The 16,336-nt window shown below is 54.0% G+C and overlaps 1 protein-coding gene across 1 annotated transcript; it reads left to right on the forward strand.

Moving 5' to 3' along the window:
* Positions 1 to 160: 160 nt before the first annotated feature.
* Tor4a (torsin family 4 member A) lies at positions 161 to 4,279 on the forward strand. Its single transcript, XM_026395476.2, has 2 exons — positions 161 to 289; positions 1,064 to 4,279. The coding sequence occupies exon 2, from the start codon at positions 1,101 to 1,103 to the stop codon at positions 2,370 to 2,372; it is 1,272 nt and encodes a 423-aa protein (XP_026251261.1). The 5' UTR covers positions 161 to 289; positions 1,064 to 1,100; the 3' UTR covers positions 2,373 to 4,279.
* The last annotated feature ends 12,057 nt before the right edge of the window (positions 4,280 to 16,336 follow it).

Genomic DNA, 16,336 nt, shown 5'->3' on the forward strand with positions numbered 1-16,336 from the left:
CTGACCTGCTGGAAGGGGGTTCTGGGCAGGCCAGAAAGGCCTCCCTGGCTGGCGCCTCTGTCCAGCCCTAGTCCCGCCCCGCCGCACCCCTGACTCACTTCCTTTGCAAGGAACGGAAACCTCCCCAGAGCTTCCTCTGCTCCAGACGCTTCCTGGGGACCCGCAGGTGTTGCTGCCCACTCCAGGCCTCAGCTGGCCCAGAAGGCCCCTGTACCACCCATCTCTCTCTAGAGAGGACAACATTTCCTGCTTCCTGCTCCAGCCAGAGCTGGGGAACACTGAGCTACAGGTAGGGGGTGGGCTGTGGGGTGCAGGGACCCACGCCAGCCTCCCAGGGTCAGGGCTTCATCCTTCTTTCCCAAGTCTTCTTTCTGTCCATCTTGAGCCCCACCTCTGCTGGCCTCTGGGGGTCTCTGCTGCTGCCCTGTTAGTCCTCACTGGCAGCGGCGTGGGTGGGGGTGGGGTGGGGGGAGGGGCGGGCGGATATATTGGGAAGACCTCAGTTTCGGGTGTAGGGGACTGGGAGGCCTGGGAAAAATCAGGGGACAGTGTTGGGGCCCCTTCTCCAAAGCATGTTTGCCAGAATTCCCCCCCCCTGCTCCCGTCCCTGAGTAGTGTGGTGTCTCTGAACTCCTGGGGGTGCTGGAGCTTCTGCTTCTTGGGGCCCTGCCTTGGGACGCAGCGGCCCCTGGCGCCAGATAGGCCGGGAGCTGCTGACGGGGGGCGGGGTCCGGCTTGACCCTTCTTAATTCCTAATCGCCCGAGTGGCCCTCCAGGAAGCTGGGGTGGCCACCAGATAAGTTGCATGCCCTACCCCCAGCCACTTCCTCAAGGCCCTCAAGGCCCGCGGCGGTTTCTGGGAGGACCAGAGAGATTTGCATTGGGGCCCCACCGAGCAGTTTCCTGGTCAGTGGGGCGAGGTGGGACCAGGTTCTGGCGTGGGGCAACCCAGGTGGTACCCCGCGAGGCCCCATGGGTAAGGTCATTTGGGGCCAGGGTTTCTGTCGGCCCGCGGAGGTGGGCCATGGAGAGTCCGAAGACCCTCCCTATTTTCCTGTTGCAGGGAACGTGACCTGCATGCCGAGCGCAGATTCTGCGCCATGGACTGCGGCCAGCCCAGCTTGGAGTCCGCAGCCACGGACCCCAGAGCCTCAGGCCCTTGCGTGATTGCTCCGGTGCGCGCTGTGCTCCGCCTACGCCGCCGTGTGTGGCTACTGCGCAAGCGGCGTCTCCTGCAGCTGGGCTCTGGGTCCGACACTGGGACCGGGGCGCTCAGGCCTGGCTGCGGCTCTGGGGCCCTGCGCGGGGAGCTGGACCAGCCGAAATTCTTCACCTTCGATGGTCCAGCGGAGCTGTCCTCCAGGACGCTGCGCAAGAGGCGCCGGCGCAGCCGAGTGGTGCTCTACCCTGAGGCTTCGCGCAAATACCGACCTCGCGCAGAGCGCCGGAGCCGCGCACAACGATGCCTGCTGCTGCTCGCAGCCATCGTGGGTTTCCAGGTGCTCAATGCCATTGAGAACCTGGACGATAACGCTCAGCGCTACGACCTCGATGGGCTGGAGAAGGTGCTACAGCGAGCTGTGTTTGGCCAGCCGGCCGCCGTGGGCCGCATTGTGGCGCTGTTGCGGGACTATCTGGCCACGCATGTGCATAGCCGCCCGCTCCTCCTGGCACTGCATGGGCCCAGTGGCGTAGGCAAGAGTCATGTAGGCCGCCTCCTGGCACACCACTTCCGCGCGGTGCTCGAGGACAGCGCACTCGTGCTGCAGTATCACTCACGGCACCACTGCCCACAGCCGCGCGCTGCGCAGGACTGCCGGGAGGATCTGGCGCGGCGTGTGGCTGAAGTGGTGGCACAGGCCGAGGCGGAAGAGAAGACCCCTCTCTTGGTAGTGGACGAGGTGGAGCTCCTACCGCCAGCGCTGCTGGATGAGCTAGACGGCTTCATGCAGCCGCAGCGTTCGCACCACTTTCACAATGCCATCTACGTGCTCCTTAGTGGCACAGGTGGCGCGGAGATCACCCGATTTGTATTGCAGAACGCCTCCCGAGCGCAGCCCCTGCGTCCTGACAGAGTCCGTGGTGCTCAAGCCGCTGCAGAGGAGTCCGAGGAGGAACTGCATTCCAGTCTTCGGGAGCTCCTGGCCCGCGAGCACCCACTGTGGCAGGCTGCGGCCATCGTGCCCTTCCTGCTGCTGGACAAGCAGGACGTGGTCAACTGCTTCCGGGATGAGATGGCTGGGGAGGGCTTTTTTCCTGAGCAGGCTCGTGCAGAGCTCCTGGCCTCACAGCTCAGCTACTACCGTGTTGCTGGCCGTGAGTTTGCTATCACTGGCTGCAAGCAGGTGGTAGCCAAGGTGAACCTCTTGTAGCACAGGCGCACACACTGTGTTGGTGCAGCAGGAGGAGTGTGGGTGTGTGTGACCTGTGGTCACTAAGCTGCTTCACCTTGGAAGCTGGGGAGGCTGGCGGAGGTGTCTCAGCTCCATGCTCCCAATTTCCAGTTCCACCCCAGAACCCTGAGTTTCTCCCTGGGGTCATCAGGAGAGTAGCCACCTTCCTCCACACCTGCTGTGCCCAGCACATCCCAGGCCTGTATGATAGGGTTTTGTTAGCAGCCCTAGGAGGTGGGCAGTCTGCTCTCAGGGTACAAATGACCTCAGAGGGCAAGCAGCCCCTAGGGCCACACAGCTAATCCCTAAGGTCACAGAGTTGGGATGTGAACCCAGCTCAATGGGTGCTTGCTGCAGCTTCCATAACCCCCAAATACATCCAGTGGCCCCCTGCACACCTCTTGGGCTTAGGGACCCAAGGGCCATGAAAGCATTGGAGCAGTTGGGTGTCTCCACACCAATGAGTGATCCCAGATGCTCTGGATGATTCAGGCTGACAGTGGTGGGCCTAAATGGGGGGACCTGAACTCTTTGGCTCCTACTGTCCTGGCCACTGAGCCCGGGCCACTGATCCACTCCAGGGCCCTGAACTGGGAAAGACGGCTATACAGAGATGCCTTGGATGCAGCTAGATGTGCAGAGCCTTGGCCCTGGATTCTTTTCCCAGGTGGAGTGGAGGGGGTCCCTTACATCCTGGCCCCTTCCTGGCCTGCAGGCTCTGGAGATGACACCCCGTGGACTCCACAGCCAGCACTTACAGCAGTGAGTGAAAGAAGTCCTGCTGTTTACACCCGCCTCCCCTCCAGGAGCCACATTTCCAGGAACAACAGGCTTGCGGGCTTGGCTATCTAGGGAGCAGTGGAGCAGATCCTGCCCCCTTCTGGCTGAGTCTCCCTGCGCCTTGCTGTGGAGGTGGCTTGTCCTTGGTAGTAGAGGCGTCTGGGCACCACGGTTGTGCACCTGTCTTCCCCTCCAGTCCACCAGACCGCTCAAGACCGGAATGCTCCGCCTCCCGGACTCCTCCCTCGGTGGGCGTTCGCAGCGCCCGACTTAGTTCTGGAGCGGCCTCAGTGCTGCCACCTGGTGTCCGCGCCCAGCTCCGCCCCGGAGTCTGCGGGCCGCACTCGCCACCAACCCTGTCCCAGAGCGCGCCGCGTAGTAGGGAAACTGGAGCAAGGACTAGCGGGTGGCCGGAGGGGAGGGTCCAGCAAAGTGGCAGGGCCGCCCTCGTGAAGCACGGCCATGCACGCGCGCACCCTGGTCTTAGTTCGACCACGTCTCCAGGGACACCTTCTCCAAACCGTGACACGGAGTCTAAGGTGTCCTTAGAAGGGTTCGCTGCTTAAGTGGTCACCCGAGCATGCTGGGTTACTGTCCCCCTTCCAATTCGCCCTGACGGCGGTCTGCGGGCTTGGGCACTTGGATCTGGGTAAATTCGAGCCTCTCATAACACTGAGGGAGCAGGTTCAGGGCTTGGCCGGGGGATCTGGGTTGCACTGGGTGGTAGAACCTCTGCTCCTGATGCTTGTGGGGTGGGGTGGCCAGCTGTGGGAGCCCAGGACTGGCTCCATCTATCCTAGCCCAACTTGCGGGAGACAGCTTGCAGCAGGACGTCCAGCTGGGCAGTCCAGTGACCTGCATTGATGCTTCAGGGGTGTGTAAGAGCTGCTGAGCCGGAGGCCATGTCCAGCCTGGGCAGGAGTGCTGTTGGGGTCCTCACCACTCCCCAGGAGGGCCCCCAGGACCATCACCACCACCCACCACCCCTGCCCCCACACAGAGCACTCAGCCATAGGTGTGGCTTGCCCAGCCAAACATGGCCTGTTCCCAATCAGCAGCACCTGACAATCCAAGCAATCTTATTTTATTTATTTATAAAACATTACATGGAGGCTAATTTCTGTGCTTAAGAGGAATGTGCAGAAAATGTCGGGGGCTGGTTGTGTCACGCCTGTTAATAAATCGTGTGGCTCAAATCTAACAACCTACTTTTTTTTTCTTTTTTTGGTCAATTTCTCTCTCAGCCTGTATTTATTGGGCCATACTAATTAGATTTTTTACTTTCTAATATTTGAGAAATGTCAGAAGAGGGACTTGGTACAGGCTGGCAGGCTGATGGAGGGCGGACGGGTGGAGTCTAGCTCAACACCAAGGCTTTCCAGGAGACCCATGAACAGCTGGAAGGTCCCCTGGACAGGTGCTGAGGGCAGGCTCCCAGGCTCCGCCTAGTGGAAGCTACCTACTTTTCAGACTGTCCCAAATGGGACAGGCAATTTCCTCTGCATGTGTGTGGTCCTGAGGCACCCTTGGACCCCAGGTGTCACCAGGTAGTGGCTCTTTGGTCTCTAACAGTGGATTTTTCTTAAAATGCATTTGTCTGCCAGGTGAGGGAGTGCACACCTGGAATTCCAGTGGCTTAGGAGGCTGAGACAGGAGGATCTCCAGTTCAGTGCTGTCCTCCTGGGTAAGCCCACATACCAGAGCCCCAGACTCGGTTGACTCATTTGTTCTTGGGTCTGGGATTGAACCCAGCGCAGCAACTGCAAGGTGCTAAACAACTCAGTGAGACCCTGTCTCTAAATAAAATAGAAAATAGGGCTCAGTGGTCGAGTGCCCCTAAGTTCAATCCCTAGTACAAAAAAACAAAACAAAACAAACAAACAACAACAACAAAAACATTTTGTCTGATGGTGACAGCTGTTCCAGCCTTCTTTGCAATTGGTGTTTGGGATATATTTTCCTTGCTTGTAAACAGGAAGCAGATGGATTTTCAACAGATCCAATTTGAGAGTGCTGGTCTTTGAGCTGCTGAGTTTAGCCCATGACATTTACTGTGGTTGTGGATATTGGTGAACTTTGCAATTTTATTTTGGGCCTCTTGATTGTCCTACTTTTTGTATGCTGCTTTTTTTTTTTTGTTGTTGTTGTTGTTTTTGAACTCAGGGCCTTGTGCATACAAGGCAAGCACCCTGCCAACTGAGCTATATCCCCAGCCCTTGCTTTTTCTTATTTCCCTCCCTCTCTCTCCCTTCTTTCTTCTGCCCCCACATTCCCAGTGTTCCCCTTTTCTCTCTAATGGGTTTAGAAGTTCCCATATGTATCTGAGTTAGCCCTGCCCCTCGAATGGGCATTCCAAGGCCAAGCAACAGGGCATGGTGGCGCATGCCTGTAATCCCAGCAGTTCAGGAGGCTGAGACAGGAGGATCGAAAGTTCACAGCCAGCCTCAGCAAAAACAAGGCGCTTACAACTCGGTGAGACTCTGTCTATTTATTTATTTATTTATTTATTTATTTATGCTGGGGATTGAACCCAGGGCCTTGTGCATGCAAGGCAAGCACTCTACCAATTGAGCTATGTCCCCAGCGAGACCCTGTCTCTAACTAGAATACAAAATAGGGCTGGGAATGCGGCTCAGCTCAGTGAGTGAGTGCCCCTGAGTTCAATCCCTGGTAACAACAACAATAACAATAACAATAATAATACAAGACTGAGCAGCATCCACCCTTGCTCAGGGTAAGTGCTGTTTGCAAGCATTTCAGTGCTGTCCTCCTGGGTAAGCCCACATACCAGACCCCCAGACTCGGTTGACTCATTTGTTCTTGGGTCTGGGATTGAACCCAGGGGCGCTCTATCACTGAGCTACATCCCCAGCCCTTTTTATTTTTATTTTGAGACAGGGTCTCATTAAGTTGTCCAGGCTGGCCTTGAACCTTCGACCCTCCTACCTCACCCTCCCAAGTTGCTGGGGTCACAGGTGTGGCCACCACGCAGGCTATTTTATTCTTGTGACTTGATTTTTGTCCGATTCTTTGAAAAACTTTATAGGATGTGATTGAAATTTACTGACTCTACTGATCAATTTGGGGAGGTTGATATGATGACAACATTACACGTTAAGACTTTATTTACCATCTTTTTAAAAATATTTTTTAAGATATTGATGGATCTTTATTTTATTCATTCACCCTGGCCAGCAGAAATAGAGTTTTATTTCACTTATTGCTAAGAATGGAACCTGGGCCTCACACATGCTAGGCAAGTGCTCCACCACTGAGCCACAACCCAGCCCCCCACCCCTTTTTTTTTTTTACCCTCTTTCAGCCAAGTTTTGTAATTTTGTACAGAAAGGTCTTGTTCATTTTGGGTAGATTTATTCCTAGAATTGTTATAACCTTGGATTGGTGTTATACATGTGATTGTAATTCAGAGTTTTCTCACTGAGCACTGGGCTGGCTTCCCCAGCAGGTCTGTGAGGGCCACAGCTCCCGCGGGGCTCCCCCTGCGGGCCCAGGCCAGCCTGCCTTCCAGAGGAACTGCCCCTGGTTGTCCTGATGCTTTGATGACTGAAGTTCACAGCCCTAACTGCTCTGGTTTGTTTTTCAGGTTTTACTTTGTTGCTTGCTTATTAAAGAACATTCAATAAGCAGCTTTATTGAGTTACCCTTTGCACACACCATACCATTCACTCACTCTAAGTGGACAATTGGGTGATTCTTTGGTGGACTACAGAGTCGTGCAACATGACCACAATTCAGCCTTAGACTGTCTGCATCACCTAGAAGATCTGGACTCCGTGTGTCCCTGTTCCCACCCTGCCTGAGATAAGCACGCACCCTTTCTGCCACTACAGGTTTGCTTTTTTAAAAAGCATTTCATTCACAATGGTTTATTATACATTTTATTAAGAACCGTGAGAGAGGCGTCTGGAGGCTCCCAATCCAAGGAAGCCCTGTGTTGAGGGGCAGACTTGCTCAGGGCCAGTTTGCAGGCTTCACCTGGGCTTCGTCTGCCCCCCACCCCCCACCCCCCACGGGCACAAACACTTTGTGCTTGGAGCTTTTTGGAGCTTTTTGCATTGGACTTCTGGACGCTACTGTTCCTGAGGTTCACTGGCCATGCAGGAGGTCTCAGTCGTTCCTCCTGTGGATGGTAAACAGGATGGCTTCAGACAGCTCAGGCACATTGTGCCCATGGGTTCACCCTGGAATTGCCGTGTGGACAGTCTGAATGTTTTAGCCATTATAAAGAACATGGGCCTAGCACTTCTTTGTCTGGACATATGTTCTCATTTCTCTTGAATAATGCCAAGGATTGATAGGTCACAGGAAGAAGATCTATTTGATTTGTGTGTGTGTGTGGAGCTGGGGACTGAACTCAGGACCCTCTGCATGCCAGGCAAGTGCTCCACCACTGAGCCACACCCTCGCCCTTAACTTTTATCGATGTGTGGACTTACCGAGTTGCCCATGCTGGCCTGGAACTTGTGACCCTTTTGTCTGGGCCTCCTGGTTGCTGGGATGAAGGAGTGGTCTTCACATCCAGGCTTCAATCTGTTTTAATGCATCTGTGTCAGTCTCCCAGGGCTTCACAGGTTTCCACCAAGATTGCCTCCCAGAGATGCTGTGGAGCTCTGGGCAAGGGGCCTGCCTCCCTCAGTAACTCAGCCTGAAGACTCCATGGGGGCCAGGGCTGGGGCTCCATGGGGCACTTTCTTAGCATGCATGAGGCCCTGGGTCCGATCCTCTGCACCACATAAAAATAAATCAATAAAATAAATGCACGGTGTCCATCTACAACTAAAAAAAGGCTCCACAGGTTTCTCTGGAGCTTGTGGGTGACCTTGCACAGCTTTTCTGCATGCAGAATGGTGCTGTGCAGAACACGCGGCACCCCAGACCCCCCTTCCCTGACGGCTCCTGAGGTAGACACTCATTCTTTTTTTTTTTTTTTTTTTTTTTTAATATTTATTTTTTAGTTCTCGGCGGACACAACATCCTTGTTGGTATGTGGTGCTGAGGATCGAACCCGGGCCGCACGCATGCCAGGCGAGCGCGCCACCGCTGAGCCACATCTCCAGCCCCAACACTCATTCTTGAAAGTGTCCTTCATGGTCAGCAGTCTCCACCCTCTGGAGATGTTTTGCAGGGTCTGAAACACTCTGAAGTTGCTCAGAACCACACCTGACGAGTGTGCCCCCGTCCTCCGGTGACTGCAGAGTTCCCATGGGGTCTGTGCACCGAGCCACTCATTCACTGCATCCTGAGGTCCACTGCATGCTTCCAACCCTGAGCTGACACCCAAATCCCGGGCCATGGCAGGATGGGGCCAAGGACCCGGGAACTCTTCTCTGGATTTCTTGATATCTGCATTATAAAACTGTACATAGATAGAAAGCTAGTTTTAGAATATTTACAGGGTTGTACGATTCTTACTACAGCCTGATTTTAGAATGTTTTTGTCACTTCAAAAAGACACCCTGGTGCAGGGGTTGTGGCTCAGTGGTAGAGCACTTGTCTGGCATGTGTGAGGCACTGGGTTTGGTTCTCAGCTCTGAAGAAAAATAAACAAATGAAATAAACATATTGTGTTCATCTACAACTAATAAAATAAAATAAAATAAAATAAAATAAGGGAAGAAACCCTGTGTAGTGGGACTCGCTGCTGTCCCACTGCCCGGCTCCAGCCCAGGCAGCTTATGCATCTGGAATCCCACAGCGCTTGTCCCTTGTGCCCATTGGTCTAGTGATGGCCTCCCAGATGGTGTGTCCTTTGTGGCTCCTGTGATGAAGCTGCTGGGCACTCTCCATACTCTCTTCTGTGCACAGGTCCTGAGTTTCCCTTGGGCACAAACATGGGCTTGTGGCTGCTGAGTCACATGCAATGTCTATTTTAACATTTTAAGGAACTACCAAGCTGTCTCCTTCTCCTTCTCCTTCTCCTCCTTCTCCTTCTCCTCCTCCTCCTCCTCTCCTCCTTCTCCTTCTCCTCCTTCTCCTTCTCCTCCTCCTCCTCTCTTCCTTCTCCTTCTCCTCCTCCTCCTTTCCTCCTTCTCCTTCTCCTCCTCCTCCTCTCCTCCTTCTCCTCCTCCTCCTCCTCCTCCTCCTTCCTCCTCCTCCTCCTTCTCCTCCTCCTCCTTCCTCCTTCTCCTCCTCCTCCTCCTCCTTCCTCCTCCTCCTCCTTCTCCTCCTCCTCCTTCCTCCTTCTCCTCCTCCTCCTCCTCCTCCTCCTTCTCCTCCTCCTCCTCCTCCTCCTCCTTCCTCCTTCCTCCTCCTCCTCCTTCTCCTCCTCCTCCTTCTCCTCCTCCTCCTCCTCCTTCCTCCTCCTCCTCCTTCTCCTCCTCCTCCTCCTCCTTCCTCCTTCTCCTCCTCCTCCTCCTCCTCCTCCTTCTTCCTCCTCCTCCTCCTCCTTCTTCTCCTCCTTCTTCTTCTTTGATGGGAGCAGTGCTGGGGAGGGAACCCAGGGCCTCACACATGCCAGGTGAATGTTCTACCGCTGAGTCACATCCCCAACCTTTTATAAATTCTTATTTTAAGACAGGGTCTTGCTAAGTTGTCCAGGCTGACCTCAAACTTGAGATCCTCCTGTTCTCAGCCTCCTGAGTTTCTGGGGCCACACGGCGTTTGCTGTGAATTCTCTTTGGTGGCTCTCTCGTGGCTTTGCACAGGTCTGGGGCTGTCACTATGGCTGAGTCAGTCTGTTGCTAGGTGCCACTGGGCTGCCTGCATGTGGGCTGCTCAGGTGACTCGGGGCGTGAGCCTTTCCACGCTGCCCTCCACCAGTTCCAGAGAGGGTTCTCTTGCCTGTGGGTCTGCACCCTGGCACTCTCCCACCTGCTTTAGTTCTGATGAAATCCCTGAGCTGTGTGTGGGCACGCTCATGGCATGTTAGGTGCGAGTCTGGCTTCCTGCACCAGTTTCTCTCTGGGGACCTCTCACAGCTCCTTTGTGCGTTCTGTTGGTGGACGTGGTTCATTCTCATTATTTTTTACTATGGTGAGTGACCCTAAATGTTTTTGCAGCCTCTCTTTGGCACAAGAATTTGGGTTGAAATGGTTCCCCCAAATTATTAGGTTACATCTAACCCTCAGCGCCTCAGAATGCAGTTTTATTTGGAGAAATGTGACAGGAGACAAAGCTGAATGGTGCATGTCAGGATGGCCTAAGATGAGGGCACAGCAAGGCTGTGTCCTCACAGGAAGAGCAGGTGTGGGCCAGACAGATGGACAGCAGGACAGGGTGGAGACGGGGTGCAGATGGGCCGCAGGCCGCCCATGTCCTCCTGCTCCAGGCTGCGGCGCACTGAGGTCCTGCTGTCTCACCACCTGTGGACAGCCGGTGACCCACACAGGAACAGGCCCTGGACAGGAATTATGGTCCAGCTCAGCCCAGTGGCCAGTTTTCCCAAGTGGCTGCTCCCACCCAGGGCTGCTGGGGGCCTCTGCTCCACCTTCTCGCCAACACCACCCTTTGAATTCGTGTCTCCTGGATGGACTTTTGTGAGGTGTCTATTCAAGTGTCTTGTCCATTTTGAATGAGGTTGTCTACCTTACCTCGGTCGGGCAGGTACAGGAGACTGAACCCAGGAGCACACACACCCAACCTTTCTATCTTTTTTTTTTTTTTCTTTTTTGTACCAGGCACTGAACCTATGGCCACACCCTCAGCCCTATTTTGTTTTGTTTTTTTGTTTTTTTTTTTAAAGATACTTTTTTTTTTAAAGAGAGAGTGAGAGAGGAGAGAGAGAGAGAGAGAGAGAGAGAGAGAGAGAGAGAGAGAATTAGAGAATTTTTAATATTTATTTTTTAGTTCTTGGCGGACACAACATCTTTGTTGGTATGTGGTGCTGAGGATGGAACCCGGGCTGCACGCATGCCAGGCGAGCGCACTACCGCTTGAGCCACATCCCCAGCCCCTCAGCCCTATTTTGTATTTTATTTAGAGATAGAGTCTCACTGAGTTGCTTAGCGCTTCCCCGTTGCTGAGGCTGGCTTTGAACTCGAGATCCTCCTGCCTCAGCCTCCTGAGCTTCTGGGATTACAGATGTGGGCCACTGCACTCAGCTTCTATTTTTTTTTTTTAATTCAAATTTTAGTTTTTTGTAGTTGTAAATGGACAGCATGCCTTTATTTGTTTATTTTTTGTATATGGTCCTAAGGATTGAATCCAGTGTCTTGTGGATGCTAGGCAAGCACTCTGCCACTGAGCCCCAGTCCCAGCCCTGGAACCCTTTCTATTTTGAAACAGGGTCTGGATAACTTTCCCAGGCAAGCCTCAAACTTGCAATCCTCCTGCCTCAGCCTCCTGAGTCGCTGGAATCTTCTACGCTGTGGCTCACTTCTCTGCCTCCTATGTTTTTTCTTGTTGTTGTTTTGTTTTGTACTGGGGATTGAACCCTGGGGTGCTTAACCTGGGCCACATCCCAACCCTTTTATTTTTTCTTATTTTGAGAAGGATGTTGCTAAATTGCTTAGGGCCTCACTTGTGATCCTCCTGCCTCAGCCTCTGGAGTACTGGGATGATAGTCTTATGCCACTGTACGCAGCCCTGGTGGTTGTTTGGTTGAGCAGGAAATCTCAATTTTATCTGTTTATTTTTTTAAAATAGTTTTTTAGTTTTAGATGGACACAATATCTTTATTTATTTTTACGTGGTGCTGAGGATCGAACCCAGGGCCTCACATGTGCAAGGCGCATGCTCTACCACTGAGCCATAACCCCAGCCCCAGGAAAATCTCGATTTTAATGTGTTCATGTGTATTTATCTTTTCCCTTATATCTCTTGCTTTTTGTGCCCTATGTAAGAGATCTCTCCTGGGCATGGTGGTGCACACCTGTGATCCTTGGGAGGCCAAGGCAGGAGGATTGCAAGTTTGAGGCCAGCCTGGACACCTTAATTAATGAATTATTTCAGTGCTAGGGCCTGAACCCAGGGCCACTTATGACCGAGCCACGTGCTGTGGCAGTCAGCTTTTCTTTGCTAGGACCAAAATACCCAAGAATCACTCTTTAGAGGAGGACGAGCTCATTTTGGCTCATGGTTTCATGGTTTGGTCAGTGGTCCACTGACTCCACGGCTCTGGGCAAAAAAGGTGGAGGGCGTGATGCCGCCAGGAAGCAGCCCCCAGTGCCCACATTCTCCAGCCGCGGCCCACTGCCCTGTCCATTGCTGGGCTGACAAGGTCACAGCTCTCAGTGCAGCGTCTCACCCTGGACCTTCCTGTGCAGCACAGGAACTGCTAGGGCCGCTTCTAATCCAAACCATACACACCCTCAGCCCCACCCTGCCCTTTTGTTTTTGGAAGCGTGGTCTGCCTTGAATTTGCAATCCTTGTGCCTCGGCTCAGGAGTCGCTGGGATGACAGGGGTGCGCCACTGCTCAAAATAAAATTTGAGAGGCTGGGGTAGTGGTTCAGGGGTGGAGCGCTTGCCCAGCATGTGTGAGGCACTGGGTTCAATTCCTAGCACCACATATGAATAAATAAAATCTGAGACGGCTGAGCTGTAGCTCAGCGGTAGACTGCTTGCCTAGCAGGAGGCCCTGGGCTTGTGCCCGATGGGGGATCCCTTCCGACCTGGGCGGGCCTAGAGACATGGCTCCTTTTGTGCTGTGGCTTGCACAGCGAGGTCCCCAGGACTGAAGGGGCTGTCCAGCTGTTCCCTAGCAACGCTGCCTTCGCCACTAGCCAGGTCCCCTGTGCATGCGAGTCTCAGGAGTTCTCCTGGCCTGTGTGTCGTCCTGTGTCCCAGGCCTGAGCCTGCAGCCCTGCAGCAAGCCTGTGTCCTGCACAGCAAGCTGGCTCCTGCTCTTCCTGTTCTTGGTCTTTGCATTTCAAAACAGGTTGATAGTCATCTGGACACATCCTCCCAAAATGGTGAGGATTTTTTTAATCCAGGGTGCTTCACCACTGGGCTACATCCCCAGCTCCCCCTCCCTTTTTATTAATTTATTTTTGAGGCAGGATTTCACTAAGTTGTCCAGGCTGAACCTTCTAACCTCCTGCTTCAGCTTCCTGAAGAGCTGGGGTTACAGGCATGGCCCCAGAGCCTATGCCACTGCGCCAGGCTCTCCTTTTACACCCTCATTAGGCTGGGCTCACAGCACAGAACAGACTGTGTCCCAGCCCTCCCTTGCAGTAAGGTAGTCAGATGACCCAGTTCCAGCCAATGGGATATAAGCAGATGTGCAAGAACGACTTCTAGGAAGTGTGGGGGAAGGAGAGGACCTCCCTTTTCTGCTGGCTGGAAGGTCGACTTGTTTAAAAGATATTTTATTTGAGGTTAAATTCGCATACAAGTGACCATTTCAAATGTGTAACTTAGGTACATTTACAATGTGGTGTTGGAATTGTCACCTTTTCTTGTTTCCAATCTTATTCTTTTTTTATTTGTTCTCTCTAGTTGTACATGACAACAGAGTGCTTTTCAATTCATCATACACAAAATGGAGTGCAACATTTCAATTCATGATTTGAAACACACTATTCATGCAATCATACATGTACCTTGGGTAATGATGTCCACCTCATTCCACCATCTTTCCTACCCCCATAAACCCTCCCCTTTGCCCAATCCAGAGTTCCTCCATTCTTCCCATGCCCCTCTATCATAGATCATCATCCACTAATCAGAGAAAACATTTTGCCTTTAGATTTTTAGGGTTGTCTTATTTTGCTTAACATGATATTCTCTAAATCCATCCATTTACTGCAAATGCCATGATTTTATTTTCTTTTATGCTGAGTAATATTTCATTCTGTATATAAATAACATTTTCTTTACCCATTTATCTATTGGTGGGCATCTAGGTTGGTTCCACAGTTTAGCTGCTGTGAATTCAGCTGCTATAAACATTGGTGTGGCTATAACTATAGTATCCTGATTTTTAAGTCCTTTGAGTACAGACCAAGGAATGAGAGAGCCAGATCAAATGGTGGTTCCATTTCAAGTTTTTTTTTTTTGAGGTATATCCACATTGTTTTCCAAAGTGGTTGCACCAAGTTTCAATCCCACCAGAAATATAGGAATATATGGTGCAACTTTTCCCCAAAATCTTCTCCAAAACTTGTTATTGCTTGTATTCTTGATAACTGCCATTCTGACTGGGGTGAGATGGACTCCTACAGTAGTTTTGATTTGCATTTTTCTAATTACTAGAGATGTTGAACACTTTTTTATATTTTTGTTGGTCACTTGTATATCTTCTTCTGAAGATACTGCTACTTTTGAACTTTGTCTTATCCTTTTAGAAAGTTTATGGAATGCTTTGGGTTTGGTTCCTGTGGGGATTCTTCCCCACGTGCTAAGAGATGGCACCAGGTACCCAGTGAGGGATTTCACAGACCTGTGGGTCTTATAACTGGAGGACATACACTAGTTATAAACCAGGTCTCCTGGCTCTGTCCCTGGGCAGGCAAGACTTTGAACAAAGAGCTCTTTTCTTGCACACCTGGCACGGCCATATCCACCAGAATGGAGTGGGGCTGGTGCAGTACCAGCCACCATGGGATATGGGAGCCTCCCTAGCCCACTGAGTTCCAGGCTCCATGGGTGACCTGGTAGGATCCTGCAACTTGTCCCTGGGGTCTTGAGGGATGTGGTCTGTGTCCTCTTCCCATCTGAAGTGTGACACATGGTGGCATGTCCCAGGGCTTCGATAAACACTGCCCTGCTCACTATCCTTCTCTGGCACCCTGGGCCCTGGAACATCCTCCTCCCCCATCTGATCAGGCAAACACACACCCTGGCCATCTTCTCCAGGCCTGGCTTGGGTTCTTTGGCTCCACACACCTGCTGCCTCCTTTGAAATCTGCTGGGCACCTGTCACTGCCCATCTGTTGATACGCCTGGGCTGAGAGGACCTCTAAGTACAGCATCCCTTCCACCAAGTGTCCCCAGTTTTGGTCCATTTGCCCACTCCATGCCCCACAAAGGGGCAGTGTACAGACCTGCTTGGCCCTGTGGTCACCGGACTTGGCCCTGTGGCATGTGCTTTCCGGTTTTCCCTCTGGACTCCTTTGACACAGGACACCGCCAGCTCCCATGGCAGCGTCCGAGTGCCGCACAGAGCTGGTCTCGCTGTTCTTGGCCGCCGCGATCAGTGAACGAGCCCTCTGGCCCTGCCGGAAGGGTGTGGCCCTGGCCCTAGCCCTAGCGCAGGCTGGTCACCTGCGGGGCTGCCCGACCCACGTAACCGGCGCTCCACCCCACCGGCCCCTGCTCCTCGGTGCTCGCAGCGCTCCAGCCAAATCCCTGCATCTGTCCGACTCACCTCCCAGCGGAGGCGGCCGGGGTCCAGCTCAGCTGTGAGCAGCTCCAGGCCCGTGAGGGTGGTGTGGGCGTTGGCCCGAGACTCCGGTCCACAGTGCGGGGGGCAGGCCTGGTGGGCGCAGAGGGGTCCTTTTCCTTGTGGGTCTGGGTCACGGCCACATGGTGGCAGCACAGCCGCGCCGGGTCCCTCCCGACCCGACGGCCCCGCCTACCACAGCCACCTTCCCACTGCTCGGCGATCCTTGGTCGCCAGAGGGTGGGCAGGTCCCGGACAGGCTGAGGGGTTCCGGGATCCCTTGGGGTCGGACCCCGGCGCCCCTTCCTCTGCGTCCACGCGCTCCTGCGCCTGGTGGCGGGAGGGTCCCTATCTCCTGCTCAGCTGGCTCGCCTCGCAGTCTTGCGGGGACCAAGGTGCTCAGACGGCCCCCGCCAGCTCTTGCCCCATCCGCGCGGGGCGTCCTCGAGCCCCTCGCCTTGCAGCGTCAGGCGGGTTCTCCAGAGGAGCCGCCAGTCCCAGGCCGTGACCCCGAGCAGACGACAGCTGGGCTCTACCCTCGCGTCGCGCGGGGCAAGTGGGTGTTGGGCCGGCGGCTGGCTGCCCTGGGCCAGGGCGCTGCCCCTCGCGGACCGTGCGCTCGGCGGGGGCGCCGCGCCTGGCCCCGCCTGGCGCGGTCGGCCGAAGGGCCCGGCGGGCTTTGAAGGCAAAGACCGGCCTTTGTGAAAGCCCGCCCCACCCGGCGGAGCCCCCGCCCCGCCCCCGCGCCGCCGCCGTCCCCCGCCCGCCTCATTAGCATAGCAGCTGCTCGCCGAGCGGGACCGCGCTCTGGAGAGGGCAGAGGCCTCGGGGATGAATGGGGCCACGGCTTTGGAAGGGGCGGGAGAAGAAAGACCGACAGA

The sequence above is a fragment of the Urocitellus parryii genome, chromosome 4 (genome assembly GCF_045843805.1).
Source record: "Urocitellus parryii isolate mUroPar1 chromosome 4, mUroPar1.hap1, whole genome shotgun sequence".
Taxonomy (NCBI): domain Eukaryota; kingdom Metazoa; phylum Chordata; class Mammalia; order Rodentia; family Sciuridae; genus Urocitellus; species Urocitellus parryii.

What these genes read in the sequence shown, in the direction of transcription:
- Tor4a (XM_026395476.2), top strand. Translation starts at nt 1,101, where the DNA reads ATGGACTGCGGCCAGCCCAGCTTGGAGTCCGCAGCCACGGACCCCAGA.